Source organism: Lemur catta, chromosome 19 (assembly GCF_020740605.2).
Source record: "Lemur catta isolate mLemCat1 chromosome 19, mLemCat1.pri, whole genome shotgun sequence".
NCBI lineage: Eukaryota > Metazoa > Chordata > Mammalia > Primates > Lemuridae > Lemur > Lemur catta.
In genome coordinates this window covers 27,866,118-27,882,897 of record NC_059146.1, presented here as the reverse complement: position 1 = coordinate 27,882,897, position 16,780 = coordinate 27,866,118, and the positions used below count along the sequence as shown (strand labels likewise).

The following is a 16,780-nucleotide window of genomic DNA, read 5'->3' as shown; positions in this document are numbered from 1 at the left end:
TTCAGCAGCGGGGCTGAGCCAGGACCGTTTCCGGCTCGGGACTTCAATGTGCTCATCTGTGAAATGGCATTTTGGGTCGGGAGGCAGGGGCCTGCATAACTTGACCCGTTTGTTGACCCAGAATCTGGGAGCGTTGAAGAAACCAATCTAGCAGGGCCGGGCCTCTTAGTGCACCGCTCCTTTATTTTTATCTTCCCTTCTGCAGTTAGAGGTAGAGGCGCCCTCCAGTGGCACAGGTTTCGCTTAGCTACCGGCACCCCGAGTTTGGGTTACGATCTTAACACTGCGCATGTGTGAGTCTCTCTCTTCGCTAGCCTGGGAGGCCGCTGCTGCGCATGCGGCTGGGAACAAGTGGGCGGAGAAATTTCCGGAAGTCTTTCTTTGCAGAGGGGTGGGGTTGGGCGCTCCGCAGTCCTCCCAGGGCCGCTCTGACCGCCGCTCTGCAACTTCTCGCCTCCTCCTCTTCGCCCGCCCTCCCACAGCGGCCGCTCGGGTCCCGCCCCCTCGCCCTCCCAGCGGGTCTTCTCGGGGCCGCTCTGGCCCAAGCGCCCCCTCGTCTCTCTGGTTTGGCCTAATCTGGCTCTGGAGGGAGGCGCGGCTGGGTGAGCTAAAGGAGCGCGTCTATGGGGTCCCGGCCCGAGCCCCTGAAGCCTGGCTCCGCCTCCGGCACCCGCTCGCGCCCCGCCCCCGGCTGGAGGAGTCTCTCCCCAACCATCCGAGCCTGGCCTGTCCCGGCCTGCACCCTCTACGGAGGCCCCTGCCAGGCCGTAGAGCCCTTCGACCCCTGGGGACCCATCCATCTATAAGGTCCGTTTTGGCCTGCAGCGGCCCGAGTCTGTAACTGCTGGACACTTTATGGGGTCGGCCTCTCTATGGGGGCCTGTGTCTATAGGGGACCCCCACGGTCCCTAGGGGTTGGCCCCATCCAGAATGACTTCATATACAGGGCCTTCCATCGGTCTATAGGGCCCGCTCCTCGGCTTCCAGAGCCCGTCAACAGCGGCGGTTCCCTTCGCAGGGACTGCGTCTCCCGGACCTCCCCGGTCTACACGGTCATGCAGTGCCTGTAGAGGTCGCATTTGCAGGGCCTTAAGCCGGGTAGAGAGGGTCCTCTCCAGGTCTTTACGGCCAGGCCTGTCTCTAAGGGGAGCTGTGTGAGAGGCGGCGATGGCCCTGGTCGAGGCTCTGGCCAGGGCACTGGCCCTGGCCTTGGCCATATTGGGCTCGTTGTCCCCCGGGGCCCGGGCAGGGGACTGCAAGGGACAGCGGCAGGTGCTGCGGGAGGCGCCAGGCTTCGTGACCGATGGTGCCGGCAACTACAGCGTCAATGGCAACTGCGAGTGGCTCATCGAGGGTGAGTGGGGCCGCGTGGGTCACTCACTAATTCGCTGCTAGTTCATTCATTTGTGCATTCAGCCATTTACCACTTTCTCAGAGCCTGGTTCTGGTCGAGGCCTTTTGCTCTAAAATGCTGGACCCCAGGGATTCAGCCAACTTGGGCCCTGCCCTGGAAGTCCTCAAAGTCTGGTGGGGGAGATGCACCCAGACCCAGATGGACAGTTACAAGCCAGGAACATCAGTGAGGAGTCTTCTAAGTAATTGTTAAAAACTCAAACTCTGAGTCCAATCACCTGGCTTTGAATACTTCTTTCTAGCTTTGTGACTTTGGGCAAGTGGCTTCCTTCCTCTGAGGTTCAGCTTCCTTTATCCCCAAATGAGGATAACAGTAGTACTCACCTCATAGGGTTGTTGAAATTAAATGAGACTAGGTATTTAACATGCCTGATTCATGGCACATAGTAAATGTTCAATAAATGGTATTAGGACCATTATTATTGTTGGTTTAAAGGTACTACAATGGAAGCATTTTTGGTAGGCATTCATGTGCCACATGGGACATAACACAGTCCAAGACATCCCCAGCAATCCCTGGTGACTTAGGGCTGGGATTCCAATGGGGAAGACAAACACATTAACAGTGACAGCTCAGAGTAGTCTGTGATGGAGAAACCCCACAGGCCTGGGAGAGCCACAGAGGAAATGCCTGACCTGGGGGCAGGGGAGAGCAGAGGCATCTTGGAGGAGGAGGTGCCTGAGCCGAGTTGGGAAGGACCAATGGAAATCAGTCAGAAGGGGGAGGAAGAGCATTCCAGAAGGAGGGAACAGTCTGTGCAAAGACCCCAGCCCTACCTTATGTGCTCCCAGTCAGTGGGGGAGACATACCCACTCCCAGGGAGTGGGGAAGCCCAGAGAAGACATCTGACTTGGCGTGGGGTATACCTGAGACCAGAGGCATGTGTAGGAGGAGGCAGAAGGGCATTCCAGGCACAGAGAATAGCTCCTGCAAAGGCTGGGAAGCAGGGGAGCTTGATGCTTTTGAGGAACTAGAGATCTGGTTTGCTAAAACGTAGAATACAAGAAGACAACCAGTGAGCCAGAGGCTGCAGGGTTGAGAGGAGCTAGAGGAGGTGTATCCTGTGGGCAATAGGGAGGTGGAAGAGAAATCCAAAGGCAATGGCTAGAGAAGTCCAGGAGGAGCTCACAGAGCAGTGGACATAGGAGCTGGCCTCTAAGGAGAGGTAGGAGTTCCCCAGACGGGAGGTCGTGGGCAAAGGCCAGAGGTGTGACAGGGCCTGCATCATGCAGGGCCTCCCTTAGCAAGCTGTGGAGCTTGGTTTTTATCTGGGGGCACTGGGGAGCTATGGCAGGGTTTTGTGCAGGGGGAGGTTATGTTTTAGAACAGCGGTCCCCAACTTTTGGCACCAGGGACTTGTTTCATGGAAGACAATTTTTCCACAGATGGCCAGGGGGTGGGGAGCAGCGGAGCTCTGTAGCCCTGCCCCTAACTAATAGGCCACGGACCAGTGCTGGTCCACGGCCTCGGGGTTGAGGACCACAGTTTTAGAAGATCTCTCTGGCTGCTGTGTGGGGTATGGGTGGAGGCATGTTTTCTGCAGTAAGCGTGCCTGTCTCCAGCTTGGGGGCCATCCCTGTTAGGCTGCAAGTGTGAGAACAGAATGGGAAGTGGGGAGGGGTATAAATCATTCTCTGGCCTTGAAGAGTCCCAGACTAGTTGGGAATGGTGGGGCTGGACACAGACATTCGGCCCCCAGTGTGCTCACTGAGATGGGAAGTTGAGATTTCATGGATGGGCCTGGAGAGGGAGAGGACCTGCTGGGAGTCACAGAGGAGGAGCCACTGAAGCAGGGTTCTGAAGGATGCATAGGAGTTTACTATGTGGGAAAAGGGAACAGCCCCTGTAAAGACATGTGGGAGGCTGGGGTGTCTGAGGATCCATGTCTCGGTTTGTCTGGTCTGACTGCGCTGTGGACTGGGAGGCGAAGAGGGAGCCAGAAACAGGGGAAGAAGGGCCTTGAATGTCACACTGAGCATCTTAGCCTTTATCTTGATGGGGAGCCACGGAAGGATTTTGAGCTGGAGTAGGGCATTGCTCTCAGGCTGGGTGGGGGGCAGACTGGAGACTTGGTGAACTTCTCAAAGGAGAGGTTGAGTTCTGAGCTGGGGCAGGGACTGAAGGGGGTGGAGAGTTGTGGAGAGTGCAGAGAGATGTTTGTGGCATTTCACCAGTGAGCCTTGGGGACCAACTGGCTGGATATTGGGGTGAGGGAGGAGTCCCGGAAACCTCCAGACTCCTTCCTTGATCTCCTGTCTTTCCCAATGCCTGTCACCTCCAAGAACTAACATCTTCCTTCATCTATTAAAAAATAAGCAACCGACGCACTTACTTTTTACCACATTCACACTTTATCTGGTCCTAGTCTTCATAACATCCTCATGAATAAGAGGCGTCCTGCTTTTGAGCTGGGGGGGTGGTTGGGATCACATTTCTGTCTGGAGTGGTGTGGAGGTTAAGTGGAAACAGGAGACCTTGAACTTAGGGAGGAACCTTGGGAAGGCAGATGGTGAGCCGACCTCCAGCAAGCACTTGACAAAGATGTACTTGTTGTGATTCCAGGAACAGAGCTTTATAGTTTGGTTGAGGCTGGTAAGATTCTGGGAGGTCCGGTTGCCTGGTCTGGCTGAATGGGTCTTGGGCATTCCCCAGACCACGGGTGGGGATTCATGTGCGATATTCCCGGGGGCTCTGGTCACAGCCTTGGGGAGAGCTGGCAGTCTCAGTATCCTTTCTTTTGTGTATTTCTTCATTCCACTATCCAGCATTTCCCGAGCCCTTGTTTGGCACCAGACCTTGGCCTGGGCAATGTTGGGGAGGGAATTAGGCCCAGGTCCAGGCTCTGCCCTGTGGGCCTTGCAGGCTGCAGGGGAGACAGACCTGGGCTTAGTTGGTCCCGGCTTGGAGGAGTGAAGGTTGTAATGGGATATGAGAACCCTAAAGAGGGGCCCCTAACCCAGCCAAGAGGCAATAGGGAAGCCTTCCTGGAGGAGGAGTGGAAGATAGCTGGTGGGAAGGGAAAGTATATCACAGATCGAGGGAGAAGGGGACACCATGAGGCTGGTGTCCAGTGGTCCTGGTGGGTGAGGATGAGGGCTGGGCAGGCACATTATCGAGCACCCTGGCTCTGGGCTGGCAGGTTAGAGTCATCATCTCATTGAATGTTCATACCAGCCTTGGTGGGGAGAATTATCCCCATTTTACAGTCAAGGAAACTGAGGTTGGGAGAGCCCATGGAACTGGGCCAAGATCACACAGCCATTGTGAGTGCGGATGAGTATCTCCAGGATCCAGATGAGTGTACTGAGGGTCATGGGGGATGAGGCTGGCCCCGGGTCCTCCAGCAGGTCAGGGGCAGAGCTGGGATCTAGGTCTCCTACTTTCCTGAGTCCAGAGGAGCCCCCTCAGCTGCCTGCAGTGGTTTCGTAGTATGGGAGGTGGTAAACAGAGAACCTTCTGGAACCAGGACCTGGCAGAGAACAAGAACGACAGCGTTAGGGCTAGTGGCACTTACTACGATGTGCTAGGCCCCGTTGTGAGCACTTTAGGTGCATTATCGCCTCTCACATGGTCACAGTCAGATGTCATCTGGGGCTGCAATCATCTGAATGTTCACCTGGGCTGGGTGTCCAAGAAGGTCCCTCCGGGGCTGGCAGCTGATGCTGGCTGTCAGCTGTCACCTCAGCAGGACTGTTGGCTGGAACGCCTATGTGTGGCCTCTTCATGTGGCTTTGGCTTTTCATAGCATGACAGCTGTGTTCTGAGAAGGAGCATTTTATGAGGCCCAGGTGAAAGTTGCGAGGATTCTTATGACCTAGCCTTGGAAGTCCCATAGTGTCACTTCTGCTGCTGTTTTGCTTTCTTCTTTGTTTAAAAAATTTTTTGTAGAGATAGGGTCTAGCTGTGTTGCCCAGGCTGGTCTCGAACTCCTGGCCTCCGCCTCCCAAAGTGTTGGGATTACAGGTGTGAGCCACCACGCTCGGCCCCTGCTGTTCTTTATTTCTTTATTTTATTTTTACCCTCCCTCCTCCTCCCTGCTGCTCTTTGTTGGTCAAGCAAGTCACTGCGGCTCTTTCTAGGTACAAGGGGCAGGGAATTAGCTCTCACCTTTCGATAGGAGCAGTAGCCTAGCAGTTTGAATCCACCAGTGTAGCATCATATCCCCACTTTACAGATGGGGAAGCAGATCCAGAGGGTAGGTTATTTGCCCAAGGTCACACAGTTCGTAGCTATTCAGTGGCAGGGTCAAAATTTGAGCCCGGGCAGTCTCGCTTCAGAGTCTGTGCCCATAGCCACCACAGTAAACAGAGAGATGAGGCTCTGGGTGGGGACAGAGGGGAACTATGAGGCTCCAAGATGAGGCCTTTGTTCAGGGGCAAAAGAAGGACTCTTCCCTCAGGGCTCTGTTCACCCCAAAACAGCTCTCACGAGGTCCTTTGCTCACTGGGAGCAGCCTCTCTGCCAGGGGCTGCACCCTGACCCTCCGGCCCGGGCGTGTCTGAAGCTTAAGCATAGACAGGAAGAACGAGACCTCAGGAGCAGCGTGGTGGCTGCTCTGTGCAACCATGGGATGGCTTTCCTCTCTCTGCACTTTATCTTCCCATCTGAACCGAAGCAGGGGTTCAGCCTGATCTCAGGAGACCTTTCTAGGGCTGATATTGTAATTCCTTCTCTGGGCTCCTGTCTCTCTGGCTGTCACAGCTCTGACCTCCCTGGGCTATGAGACCAGGAGCCCCTCCAAGGCAGGGCCCAGGTCTGACCCATCTTTGAGCCCCCAGTATCACTGGGAAGCAGGGTCTGGTGTTTGCGGGTGGGGGGAAGGTCTGCTTTTGGACCTGGCCCCCCCTGTGCTCACCTCCCAGCTCCGAGCCCCCAGCACCGGATCCTGCTGGACTTCCTTTTCCTGGACACAGAATGCACGTACGACTACCTGTTCGTGTATGACGGTGACTCCCCCCAAGGGCCATTGCTTGCCAGTCTGAGTGGGAGCACCCGGCCTCCGCCCATCGAGGCTTCCTCGGGCAAGGTTGGTGCAGATGGGGGATGTGGGGCCGTGGCCGGAGGGTCTAGGTGGGGAGGGGGGAGAGAGGGATAGGTACACGGAGGGAAAGGAGAAAGAAGGGGAAGGACAGGGAGCTAGCAAGAGGGCATCAGAGAGACAAACACAGCGACAAAGGAAGGTGGAGAGAGACAAAGGATGTGAGTTCTGGGTACCCCAGGGTGGAGTGGGGGCAGGAGTGGGGCACCCTCCCAGTCCAGTCCCCAGAGTCCAGCCCACCTTGTGCCACAGATGCTGCTGCACCTCTTCAGTGACGCCAACTACAACCTGCTGGGCTTTAACGCCTCTTTCCGCTTCTCCCTGTGCCCGGGCGGCTGCCAGAGCCACGGGCAGTGCCGGCCTCCGGGTGTGTGCGCCTGTGAGCCGGGCTGGGGGGGCCCGGACTGCGGCCTGCAGGAGTGCTCAGCCTACTGTGGCAGCCATGGCACCTGCGCCTCGGTGAGCCTGTTCCCACCTGTGTCCCCCCTGGGGCCCTGATCTGTCACCACACCCACCGTGTCCCTCTCTTAGATCTGACCTTCTCCTGCATGAAACGCCCCCCCACCCTCTCCCATGACAGCTACTCCCCTCCGCTTCCAGATCCCACCCTCACCGGCTACTCCAGCCCCGTCCCACCTTCACCTGTGGCCCTCTCCTGCCTGGGCCCACCCCACCCTCATCTATACCCGCTGTCACCTGTGGACCCCACCCACCTTCCTCTTCCAGGCCCAACTCCCTTCTCCCACCCAGCCACTCTGTGTGGCATTGGGCCCCCTGCCATGACTTCCTGCATTTCACCAGTGCCTTGCACCTAAGCTGTGCCATCGACTTTGGGCTGGATCACACTTTGAGCCCTTCCTGCCTTGACCTCCCCCAGTCTGAGCTCTTTCGGCCCAGGTTGAACTTTGACCTCACCGACCATCTCTTCTCCAACCTGTCTTCTGTCTGTTCTCATTTCTCTCTGAGTCTTTCCTTTTTCTGTTGGTCTGTCTTCTTTTTTTCCACCTCTCTGCCTCCCTCTGGTTGTGTCACTGTGTCTGTCCCCTGTTTTTCTCTTGCTGTCTGTTTGCCTGTATCTTTCTTCCTGTCTCTGTGTCTCTCCCTTTCTCTCTCTCTTCCATTCTCTCCCATCCTATCTGTCTTTCCTACTCCCTTTTTCCGTGTCACTCTGGCTCTGTTTTACTGTGTCTCCTCCCCCATGTCTCTGTCTCTCTCTCTCTCTGTCCCTGCCTTTATGTCCCCTTCCCCATAGCCCCTGGGACCATGCCGCTGTGAGCCTGGCTTCCTGGGACGTGCCTGTGACCTGCACCTGTGGGAGAACCAGGGCGCTGGCTGGTGGCACAACGTGAGTGCCGGAGACCCTGCCTTCTCTGCCCGCATTGGGGCGGCTGGCGCCTTCCTGTCCCCACCAGGGCTGCTGGCTGTTTTTGGAGGTGAGCAGGTGGGCTGCGGGTCCGGGGTCTGGGGGCCTGGCAGCCTATGGCTAGGGCTTGAGACCGTCCACCCCTCCGCAGGCCAGGACCTCAACAGCGCCCTGGGTGACCTCGTCCTGTACAACTTCTCCACCAACACCTGGGAGCGCTGGGACCTGAGTCCTGCCCCGGTATGGCCCCTCCTCCACCCCAGCTGGTGGAACCTGTCCTCTCAGTCAGACCCAGCCATGGCCCCCCCAGACTGTCACCTGTCACCCCCATACTCCTCCCACCCCCACAGCTTGATATAGAAACCTACCTCTCCTTGTTTTTGCCGTTTCTCTCTCTGACTTTCTTTGTCTTCCTCCTCTTCCTTTAGCTCTCCTTCTGTATCTTTCTGTGTGTTATCTCTCTGTTTTTGTCTGTCTGACTTCTGGTCTTCCACACTCTGGGTCTCTGTGTCTCTGTGACTGTCTCTCTGTCTGCCTTTCTCTGTCATTGCTGCTTCTGACTCTGTCTCACTGTCTCCCCTCCCTTACCACGTTTCTCTTTCTTACCTTCTTTGTTTCTGTTCGCGTGTCTCTGTCCTCCTGCTCTGCCTCTTCCCTTCCCTCTCTGTCTCTTTCTCTCCAACCCTTCGTATTTCTGTCTGTGCCTGGCTCAGGCTCTCCCTGTGTCCCCATCTCTGTCCCTCTCCATCTTTACCCCCTTGTCTCTTCCTCACAGGCTGCCCGTCACTCCCACGTGGCTGTGGCCTGGGCCGGCTCCCTGGTGCTGATGGGTGGGGAGCTGGCCGACGGTTCGCTCACCAACGACGTGTGGGCCTTCAGCCCACTGGGCGGGGGCCACTGGGAGCTCCTGGCACCGCCTGCCTCCAGCTCCTCGGGGCCCCCCGGCCTGGCAGGTCATGCAGCTGCCCTGGTGGATGACATCTGGCTCTATGTGTCTGGTGGCCGCACTCAGCATGACCTCTTCTCGTCCGGCCTCTTCCGTTTCCACCTGGACAGCACCAGTGGGGGTTACTGGGAGCAGGTGATTCCAGCAGGCGGGCGGCCTCCTGCCGCCACTGGCCACTCCATGGTGTTCCATGCCCCCTCCCGGGCCCTGCTGGTCCATGGTGGACACCGGCCCTCCACTGCCCGGTAAGTTACCTGCCACAACCCTGCTCCCCGGGACCAGGCCTGGCCCAACGCCACGGGCCTTTAGTCTTTAGAGGTCTTTGTCCACTAACGGACTCCTTCCTTCATCTACTTACCATTCATTCACTCACCCACTCACACATTCTCTGATCTTTTATTCAATCTTTTAGTCAGTTGCCTCCCCCCACACTCCCATCCATCTATGCATTCAACAAACCCCTGCCTGGTGGCAGCCCTTGCTACATTGATTGTGCAGGTAACCCAGAGATGAGTCCTGCGTCCTACCCACAGGGAACTTCTAGATCAGAGGGGACATAGACCCCGTCACGGCCAGTCTCGACCCTGGGTGATCACACAGCTCTAAGAGCCCAGAGGAGACAGAGAGACCCTTCCTGCCCCAGCCCCTGCACTGTCCTTCCTCCTGTAGGTTCTCTGTGCGGGTGAACTCCACTGAGCTTTTCCATGTGGATCGGCGGGTGTGGACGACGCTGAAGGGCCGGGATGGGCTTCAGGGCCCGAGGGAGCGAGCCTTCCACACGGCCAGTGTCCTGGGCAACTACATGGTGGTCTATGGTAAGGCGCTCCCAATCTCCCCGCCTGCCTGCAAGGGGCCTGAGCCGAACCTGAGCTGAGACTCCCTGCATGGGTGTCCCCACCTCCCCCAGGCTTGCCAGCTGTGCCCCTTTCCTCCTTTCCCAGGGGGCAACGTGCACACCCATTACCAGGAGGAAAAGTGCTACGAAGATGGCATCTTCTTCTACCACCTTGGCTGCCATCAGTGGGTGTCGGGGGCCGAGCTTGCCCCGCCAGGAACCCCTGAGGGTGAGTGGCTCCTCTCTTTCCCTGAGGGTCCCACCTCCCCTGACAGTGAATCTGGGCTGAAGCCACCTCAGTCCTTGTTGGGGTGAGCTGGACATCCTGCTGGAACCAGCCTCCGGCAGCAAGCCTGGGCTGGAGACGGGACGGGGCAGTGTTACCATAGAGATGGGAGGCAGTTACAGGGACATCAGATCTAGGTTCCAATCGAGGTTTTGCCGGTTTCCAGCTGCCCCAGGGAAATGCCTAAGAGGCAGCGACTTTTTCAAGGTCACAGTGGGCAAGTGGCAGAACCAGGCTGGTTGGCAGCAAACAACCATCTATACAAAAACCATCACTTAATCTCTCTGTGCCTCAGTTTCCTCATCGGTGTAATGAGGATTGTAATAAAATGCCTTTGGGCTATTGTGAGAGTAAATTGAGATGATGGCGAAAGAACGATGCCCAGTGAAAGGGCTTGACACGTTATCTTCCTAACAGCAGCGAGGGGCCGGCTGCAGGGCCAGAGAGCCCACCAGAGAGGGGATGTGGAGACACCTTTCACACTCATTAGATCAGAGACTGCTTTGAGAGTGGGAAGAAAGCCACAGGTCCTCTCCTCAGAAGACGCTGTCCCCACAAGCTGGCCATATCATTTCAGGGGGCTGTGGGCTTCCCGGAGGCCATCTCTTCACTCCTGCTCCCTGAAAAGAAGAGAAGACAGGGGACAGGCATAAGGAAGGAACATTAACACTTAAGGGGTGGGAAGGAGGAAGGGTCCCCAAAGGAGCCCTTTGTGACCATCAGGAATAAAGCCCTGGCCTGGCATTTGAGGCCCCTGTTCCAGGTCTCCTCTGCCTACCCCTGTCCTCCCTGAGGCCCCTTCACTGGACAGGAAAGAGTGTGAGGTTTCTGGAGCCTTTTCCTCCTCCACAGTTTGCAATTCCCTGGGCCACAGCCCCTGTGCTTACAGAGCATACGGGTCAGTAAGAGGGTGGGGAAGTCACCATTCACTAACAAGTTACCTGTCAGTCGGGACTCTTGGCTGTAAGTGACAGAAACCCAACCCAACTGGCTTAAGCAAAAAGGAGAATTTCTTGGCTCACTTGAGTGACAACTACGGGGACTGGCGTCAGGCTGGGCTTGATCCAGGTGCTCATGTGATGGCATCAACCGCGTCTCGCTCCAGTTCTCAGCTGGGTTTACTTCAGTTTCTATCTAGCAGGTTTGCCTTTTGTAGATGGATTATATCTTACCGCCCTAAAATGCCCAGAGAGAAGAGAGTGCCTTTTTCCCAAGAATTGTAGGAATCGGGTCCTGTGCTCATCCCCCAACTAATCGCTGAGACTGAGAGGCCTGGGCTCAGAGGCCCTGTCCCAGAGGCAGGAACAGCTCGACTTGAGTCTCAGGGACTGGGAGTGGGAGAGGGTGGTTTTCCAGAGGAGAATCGGAGGCTGTCACCAGAAGAGAGGCTGGTGCTAAACAGAAGTGGGGAGACCTAGGCAGCCTGCTGAGGGCTCAGCGATTCTTCTACAGTCCTCCCAGCTCCCCAAGGGCAGGATAATGGTTCCATTTATAGAGGAGGAGACCAAGATGTAGAGTTCAGTCTCCTGCCCAGGGCCACACAGCTAATCAGTAGTTGACCCAGGATTTAAACCCAAGTCTTTTTGATTCCAAAGATCATGCTCTGGAAGATGATTTGGGCAAGGGTATAGGAGCTCAGAGAGGTGAGAGAATTATAGCTAGTACAGGGCCAGGCTGGGAGGGTTTCCTTGGGCAGGAGGGGTCAAAGCAGCAACTAGAAGGCTGGGCGGAGGCTCCGGAGAATCCGGTGTTGTCCCCTGGGCAGGGAAGCCCTGGAGGTGGGGGTGGGATGGGGGTCTAATATTCTTGGGGGTCTGTATTCGCCTAGGCCGAGCAGCGCCTCCCAGTGGTCGGTACTCACATGTGGCGGCGGTGCTTGGTGGCAGCGTCCTGTTGGTGGCTGGGGGGTACAGCGGCCGGCCCCGTGGGGACTTGATGGCCTACAAGGTGCCCCCCTTCGTGTTCCAGGCACCTGCCCCTGACGTGAGCACTGCGGGGTAGGGACAGGGTGTCTGGGGGAGGAGGTAGCATGGTTCCCACAGGTGAGGGAGAAAGTCGGGAAGGGGTCCTAACACCATGAGGAGGGAAGGAGGTCCCTGGGGGGACAGAGGATCCCTGGGGTGGGGGAGGAGCAGTCAGGCTCTCCTGGGATGACTGAAGTGAGTGACGACTCAGGAGGCAGGCCCAGGTCTGAGCAGCCTCGTCCTTCGTCCCCTCGTCTCCCTGCAGTACCACCTGGACTACTGCTCCATGTACACAGACCACAGCGTCTGCTCCCGGGACCCCGAATGCAGCTGGTGTCAGGGAGCCTGCCAAGCTGCACCCCCTCCTGGGACTCCCTCTGGGGCTGTGAGTGACTGCCTGGGACCCTCTGTCCCCTAGCATAGAGCCCTGCCCTCAGTGTCTCCCTCTGCCTAAACCAAGTGCACGAGGACTTCCCCCCAATTGGGAGACTTGTTTTCTCACCTAAGATCCTCATTCCTGACTCCCGACTGCTGACCCCTGAACCTTTGCCTCCCCGCCCACCACCTGCCCAATGCTTTTGAGCTTGTGACCCTGTCCCTGGATCCCCCAACCTCTTGACCTCCCACATTCCAATGCTGCTTTCAATTCCCCGTTCTCCACTTTTCTGGCCCCTTCTACCTGGGAGCCCAGTGTCCACAGTCCTTCCCCAATACCTGAGCCCCTGTGGACAAGGAGCCCTGTCGTCTGCCCTCTTTGCAGTGTCCAGCCGCCAGCTGTCTGGGCCTGGGCCGCCTCCTGGGTGACTGCCAGGCATGCCTGACCTTCAGCAGCCCCACAGGCCCTCCCCGGGGGCCTGGCGCCTTGGGCTGGTGCGTGCACAACGAGAGCTGCCTGCCTCAGCCTGGTGAGTGTGCGGCGGCAGTGGGGGAGGGGCAGCAGAGCACCCACACTGAACCCCAGTCCCCCACCTTGTCCTCCCAGAGCAGGCCCGCTGCCGAGGGGAGCAGATCTCAGGCACTGTGGGCTGGTGGGGCCCTGTACCTGTCTTCGTCACGTCGCTGGAGGCCTGTGTCACCCAGAGCTTCCTGCCTGGCCTGCACCTGCTCACCTTCCAGCAGCCGCCCAACACCTCCCAGCCCGACAAGGTGGGGAGCCAGGAGATGGGGCCCAGGGTGGAGTGTTGATGACCCTGGCCCTAGAGTTTTTTTCCAAATTGACCTTTATGACTCTTGCGTTTACCCCGAAACATTTTCCATTTGAGGGTCTGATTTTCCTATGGGACTTACAAAAATTTTGTATTATGGTAAAACATACATAAAATTTATCATTAGTGACATTCAGCATATTTACAGTATTGTGTAGCCATCACCACTCTCTAGCTACAGAACATTTTCATCACCCTAAAAAGAAACCTGGACTCATTAAGTAGTCGTTCTCCACTCCCCTCTCCCCCTACCCCCTGGCAACCGCCCATCTGATTTCTGTCTCTGGATTTGCGAACTCTGGACATATCAAGTAAATAAGGTCATATAATATGTGGCCTTTTGTGTCTGACTTCTTCCCCGCTTTGCATAATGTCTTCAGTACTCATCCGTGTTGTAACTTCATTCAAAAAGGAACTCTTTTATGGTTAAATAATATTCCATCGTATGGGTCTACCACATTTTATTTATATGTTCATCTGCTGATGGAAATTTGAATTGTTTACATCTTTTGGCTATTGTGAATAGTGCTGCTATGAACACTTGTGTACAGGTTTTTGTTTGAACACCCTGTCTTTTTTGTTTGTTTGTTTGCTCTGTTGCCCAGGCTAGAGTGCCGTGGCATCAGCCTAGCTCACAGCAACCTCAAACTCCTGGGCTTAAGCAATCCTTCTGCCTCAGTCTCCCAAGTAGCTGGGACTATAGGCATGCGCCACCATGCCCGACTAATTTTTTGTATATATATTTTTAGTTGTCCAGCTAATTTCTTTCTATTTTTAGTAGAGATGGGTTCTCACTCTTGCTCAGGCTGGTCTCAAACTCCTGAGCTCGAATGATCCTCCCGCCTTGGCCTCCCAGAGTGCTAGGATTACAGGCGTGAGCCACCATGCCCGGTGGTAAATGTGACGTTTTATTATTTTTCTTTCTTGCACACAAAAAGTAGTATATTATCCATATTATACCACTACTTCCTTTTTTTCTTCATACATCCTGGCAAGCTTCCCATAACACAACTTGGGAAACACCCCCAATCTTTTTTTTATAGTTATGCAATATTCCATTTATATTCTAACACTGTAGTGCTGTAGTTTATTTGAATAGCCTCCCACTGATGAACACTTGGGTTGTTCCAGTCTTCTGCTATTAGAAAATCACGCACTAGCAAAATAAATCCTACACTGTGTCCGTCATTTGCATGTGGATCCGGGCTTCTAAGGGCTTAGGTGGAAAGATGGGGACTTGGGGAAGAAGATACTAAAGGGTCTGGTCCTGGAGTGTTAAAGTGACATGGAAGTGGCTGGGGCCAAGGGTAAAGGTGGGCTCTGTCTGGGACCGTGTTGTCTCAATTTGAGTCTTGCCTCTTCTCCCAGAGTGGCCTTTGGCAAGCCACCCCGCCCCCAGCTTCAGTCTCTCACTGGGTAAAATGGGGAAGAAGGTTGGGTTGACGTTTCTGGCTCTGATGTGGCCTGGGGAGGTGTGGAGACCTAGGGACAGTCCAGAGAGGGACTCACACATGTGACCCATCCCTGGCTGGCACAGGTCTCAATTGTCCGCAGTACGACCATCACCCTTACACCCAGTGCAGAGACAGACGTGTCCCTGGTCTACCGTGGCTTCATCCACCCACTGCTGCCGGGAGGGCCAGGCGGGTCGGGGGCTGAGGACGTGGCCGTGTGGGCCCGGGCCCAGCGCCTACATGTCCTGGCCCGGATGGCCCGTGGCCCTGACACAGAGAACATGGTGAGGGTGCTTGGGACATTTGTGGGGGGGTGGTTATGGCACATATGGGGGCTGGGGGTGTGGTGCGGGACACGTGTGGTGATTTGAAGGTTCTAGGGAGGAATCAGAGGCATGGGATGTAGCCTTAGTGGGGGAGTGAGGGCTCTGGGGTTCTCATTTGGGAACAGAATTTGGGGGAATGTTGAAGAAGGTGAAGAAGGTCTGAGTCAGGCTTCCCTGAGGAGTCAGAGTCCCCCGAGGAGGAGTTGGGTTGCTAGGGCGGGGCTGGGGCGCCTTGGAAGTTCTTGGGATCTAAGGAGCCCTGAGGCCCACCCCGCTTCCCAGGAGGAGGGTGCTAGGTGGGTTTGGGGCTCTTGGAGGCTTCAGGGGTCTGAGAAGGAGTGTGAAGGGTTCTGAGGCCCCTGTGTGTCGCTCACCCCTACCCAGGAGGAGGTGGGGCGCTGGGTGGCTCAGCAGGAGAAGGAGACAAGGCGGCTGCAGCGTCCAGGGTCTACTCGCCTCTTCCCAATGCCTGGGCGGGGCCACAAGTACGCGGTAGAGATCCGGGGCCAGCTCAACGGCTCGGCGGGCCCTGGGCACAGCGAGCTCACTCTGCTCTGGGATCGGACTGGTGTGCCAGGCGGCAGCGTGAGTAGCCCAGATCCGGCCTCTGACCCTAGCCCTGGCCCTAGCCTCAGATCCCCTGCGCTTTCTGAACCCCAGGCCACAAACTTGAACTCCCTGGATCCTGACCTCTGACTTCTGACTCCTTGACTCTTGGTCTCTGAATTCTGAACCTCACCTTGAACCCTCTGGCTCCCTACCCTGACCTGATCCCATATTTTGAGCCCTGTCCACATCTCCTTCCCTGACCCTGCTGACCCTGACCTCTGCCCTCCATACTTTGATCTCTCGATCCCTCAGACCCTGACCCTCTTTGTCTGCCGAGTCCCTAAAGCCTGGCTTCCGCATGCCCGAGTTCTCGCCCTGGGCTCCAGACCGTACCCCTGGCTAGCTCCAGACTCTGACCCCTACCCCGAGCCTTGACTCCCCCCTCACATGACCCTCCTGCAGGAGATCTCCTTCTTCTTCCTGGAGCCCTACCGCTCGGCAGCCTGTGCCTCCTACTCCTCCTGCCTGGGCTGCTTGGCAGACCAGGGCTGCGGCTGGTGCCTGACCAGTGCCACCTGCCACCTGCGCCAGGGCGGGGCCCACTGCGGGGACGATGGGGCTGGTGGATCTCTGCTGGTGCTGGTTCCTGCCCTTTGCCCACTCTGCGAGGAGCATCGAGACTGCCACGCCTGCACCCAGGTGCCCGAGAGCCCCCAGGGGAGGTCTCAAGATGGAGGCAGTGAGAGCAAGCGACTGGGAAAGGCCCCCTAGAGCCAGCCTGGGCAGTCCAGGGGCTCCCTGGTGGGGTGTTGGGGGGACAGCTGGGGCTGTTGTCCTTGATCTGCAGGCAAGAGCCAGGTGGGGAGTGGAGGAGATGGGCCGGGAGAGATAGGCACCTGGGAATCAGGACTCTCCCTATTGCAGGGGCCAGAAAGTGCAACTCAACCCTCTGTCACCAGTGGGGGGGACTTGTGAGTTCAGGCATGCAGAGCCCGGAGTAGGCCTTTCAGTCTGCTATCTCCAGTGGTTAAATACTGTCAGGCATCCCTCTCCCTCCAGTCTGCATCTTCTTCCCAGGGAGGGTTCATCCCTTGTGAGTAGCAAGGAAGCCACCGGGGCTCCAGGTTTCCATCCACCCCTACTCAGTCCCAAGTGGAGTGAGCCTTTCTCTCTGTCTCCCACCCCGCCCCACCGCCACCCACCAGTTCAACAGAAGTCCCAGAATTGTGTTTCATTGGCTCTGGCTGGGCCTCGTGGAGGCCCCTGGACCAATGACCGAGGTTGCGGGAAGGGAGTGTGGTCCTTCGCCTACCTGTGGATCCTGAGGATTGAATCAGCCCCACCGGGATGACACAGAAGGGGTGCTGTTGCCCAGAGACGGGGATGGGTGCCAGGCAGGC

The 16,780-nt window shown here is 56.8% G+C and overlaps 1 protein-coding gene across 2 annotated transcripts in view; it reads left to right on the top strand.

The window, feature by feature from the left end:
- The first annotated feature begins 424 nt into the window (after positions 1-424).
- Positions 425-16,780, top strand: part of MEGF8 (multiple EGF like domains 8) — a 38,716-nt gene continuing 22,360 nt past the window's right edge. Inside the window, exons 1-15 of one of the 2 annotated variants that reach the window (XM_045531571.1) lie at positions 425-1,354; positions 6,277-6,440; positions 6,705-6,911; positions 7,705-7,885; positions 7,967-8,055; positions 8,591-9,006; positions 9,431-9,576; positions 9,703-9,825; positions 11,711-11,865; positions 12,112-12,231; positions 12,607-12,751; positions 12,829-12,992; positions 14,589-14,789; positions 15,216-15,416; positions 15,843-16,079. In XM_045531571.1, the coding sequence (XP_045387527.1) occupies positions 1,168-1,354; positions 6,277-6,440; positions 6,705-6,911; positions 7,705-7,885; positions 7,967-8,055; positions 8,591-9,006; positions 9,431-9,576; positions 9,703-9,825; positions 11,711-11,865; positions 12,112-12,231; positions 12,607-12,751; positions 12,829-12,992; positions 14,589-14,789; positions 15,216-15,416; positions 15,843-16,079 (2,736 nt within the window). In that variant the 5' untranslated portion in view covers positions 425-1,167. Of the gene's footprint in view, positions 1,355-6,276; positions 6,441-6,704; positions 6,912-7,704; positions 7,886-7,966; positions 8,056-8,590; positions 9,007-9,430; positions 9,577-9,702; positions 9,826-11,710; positions 11,866-12,111; positions 12,232-12,606; positions 12,752-12,807; positions 12,993-14,588; positions 14,790-15,215; positions 15,417-15,842; positions 16,080-16,780 lie in introns of both variants that reach the window. The other variant, XM_045531569.1, reaches the window with a different exon arrangement.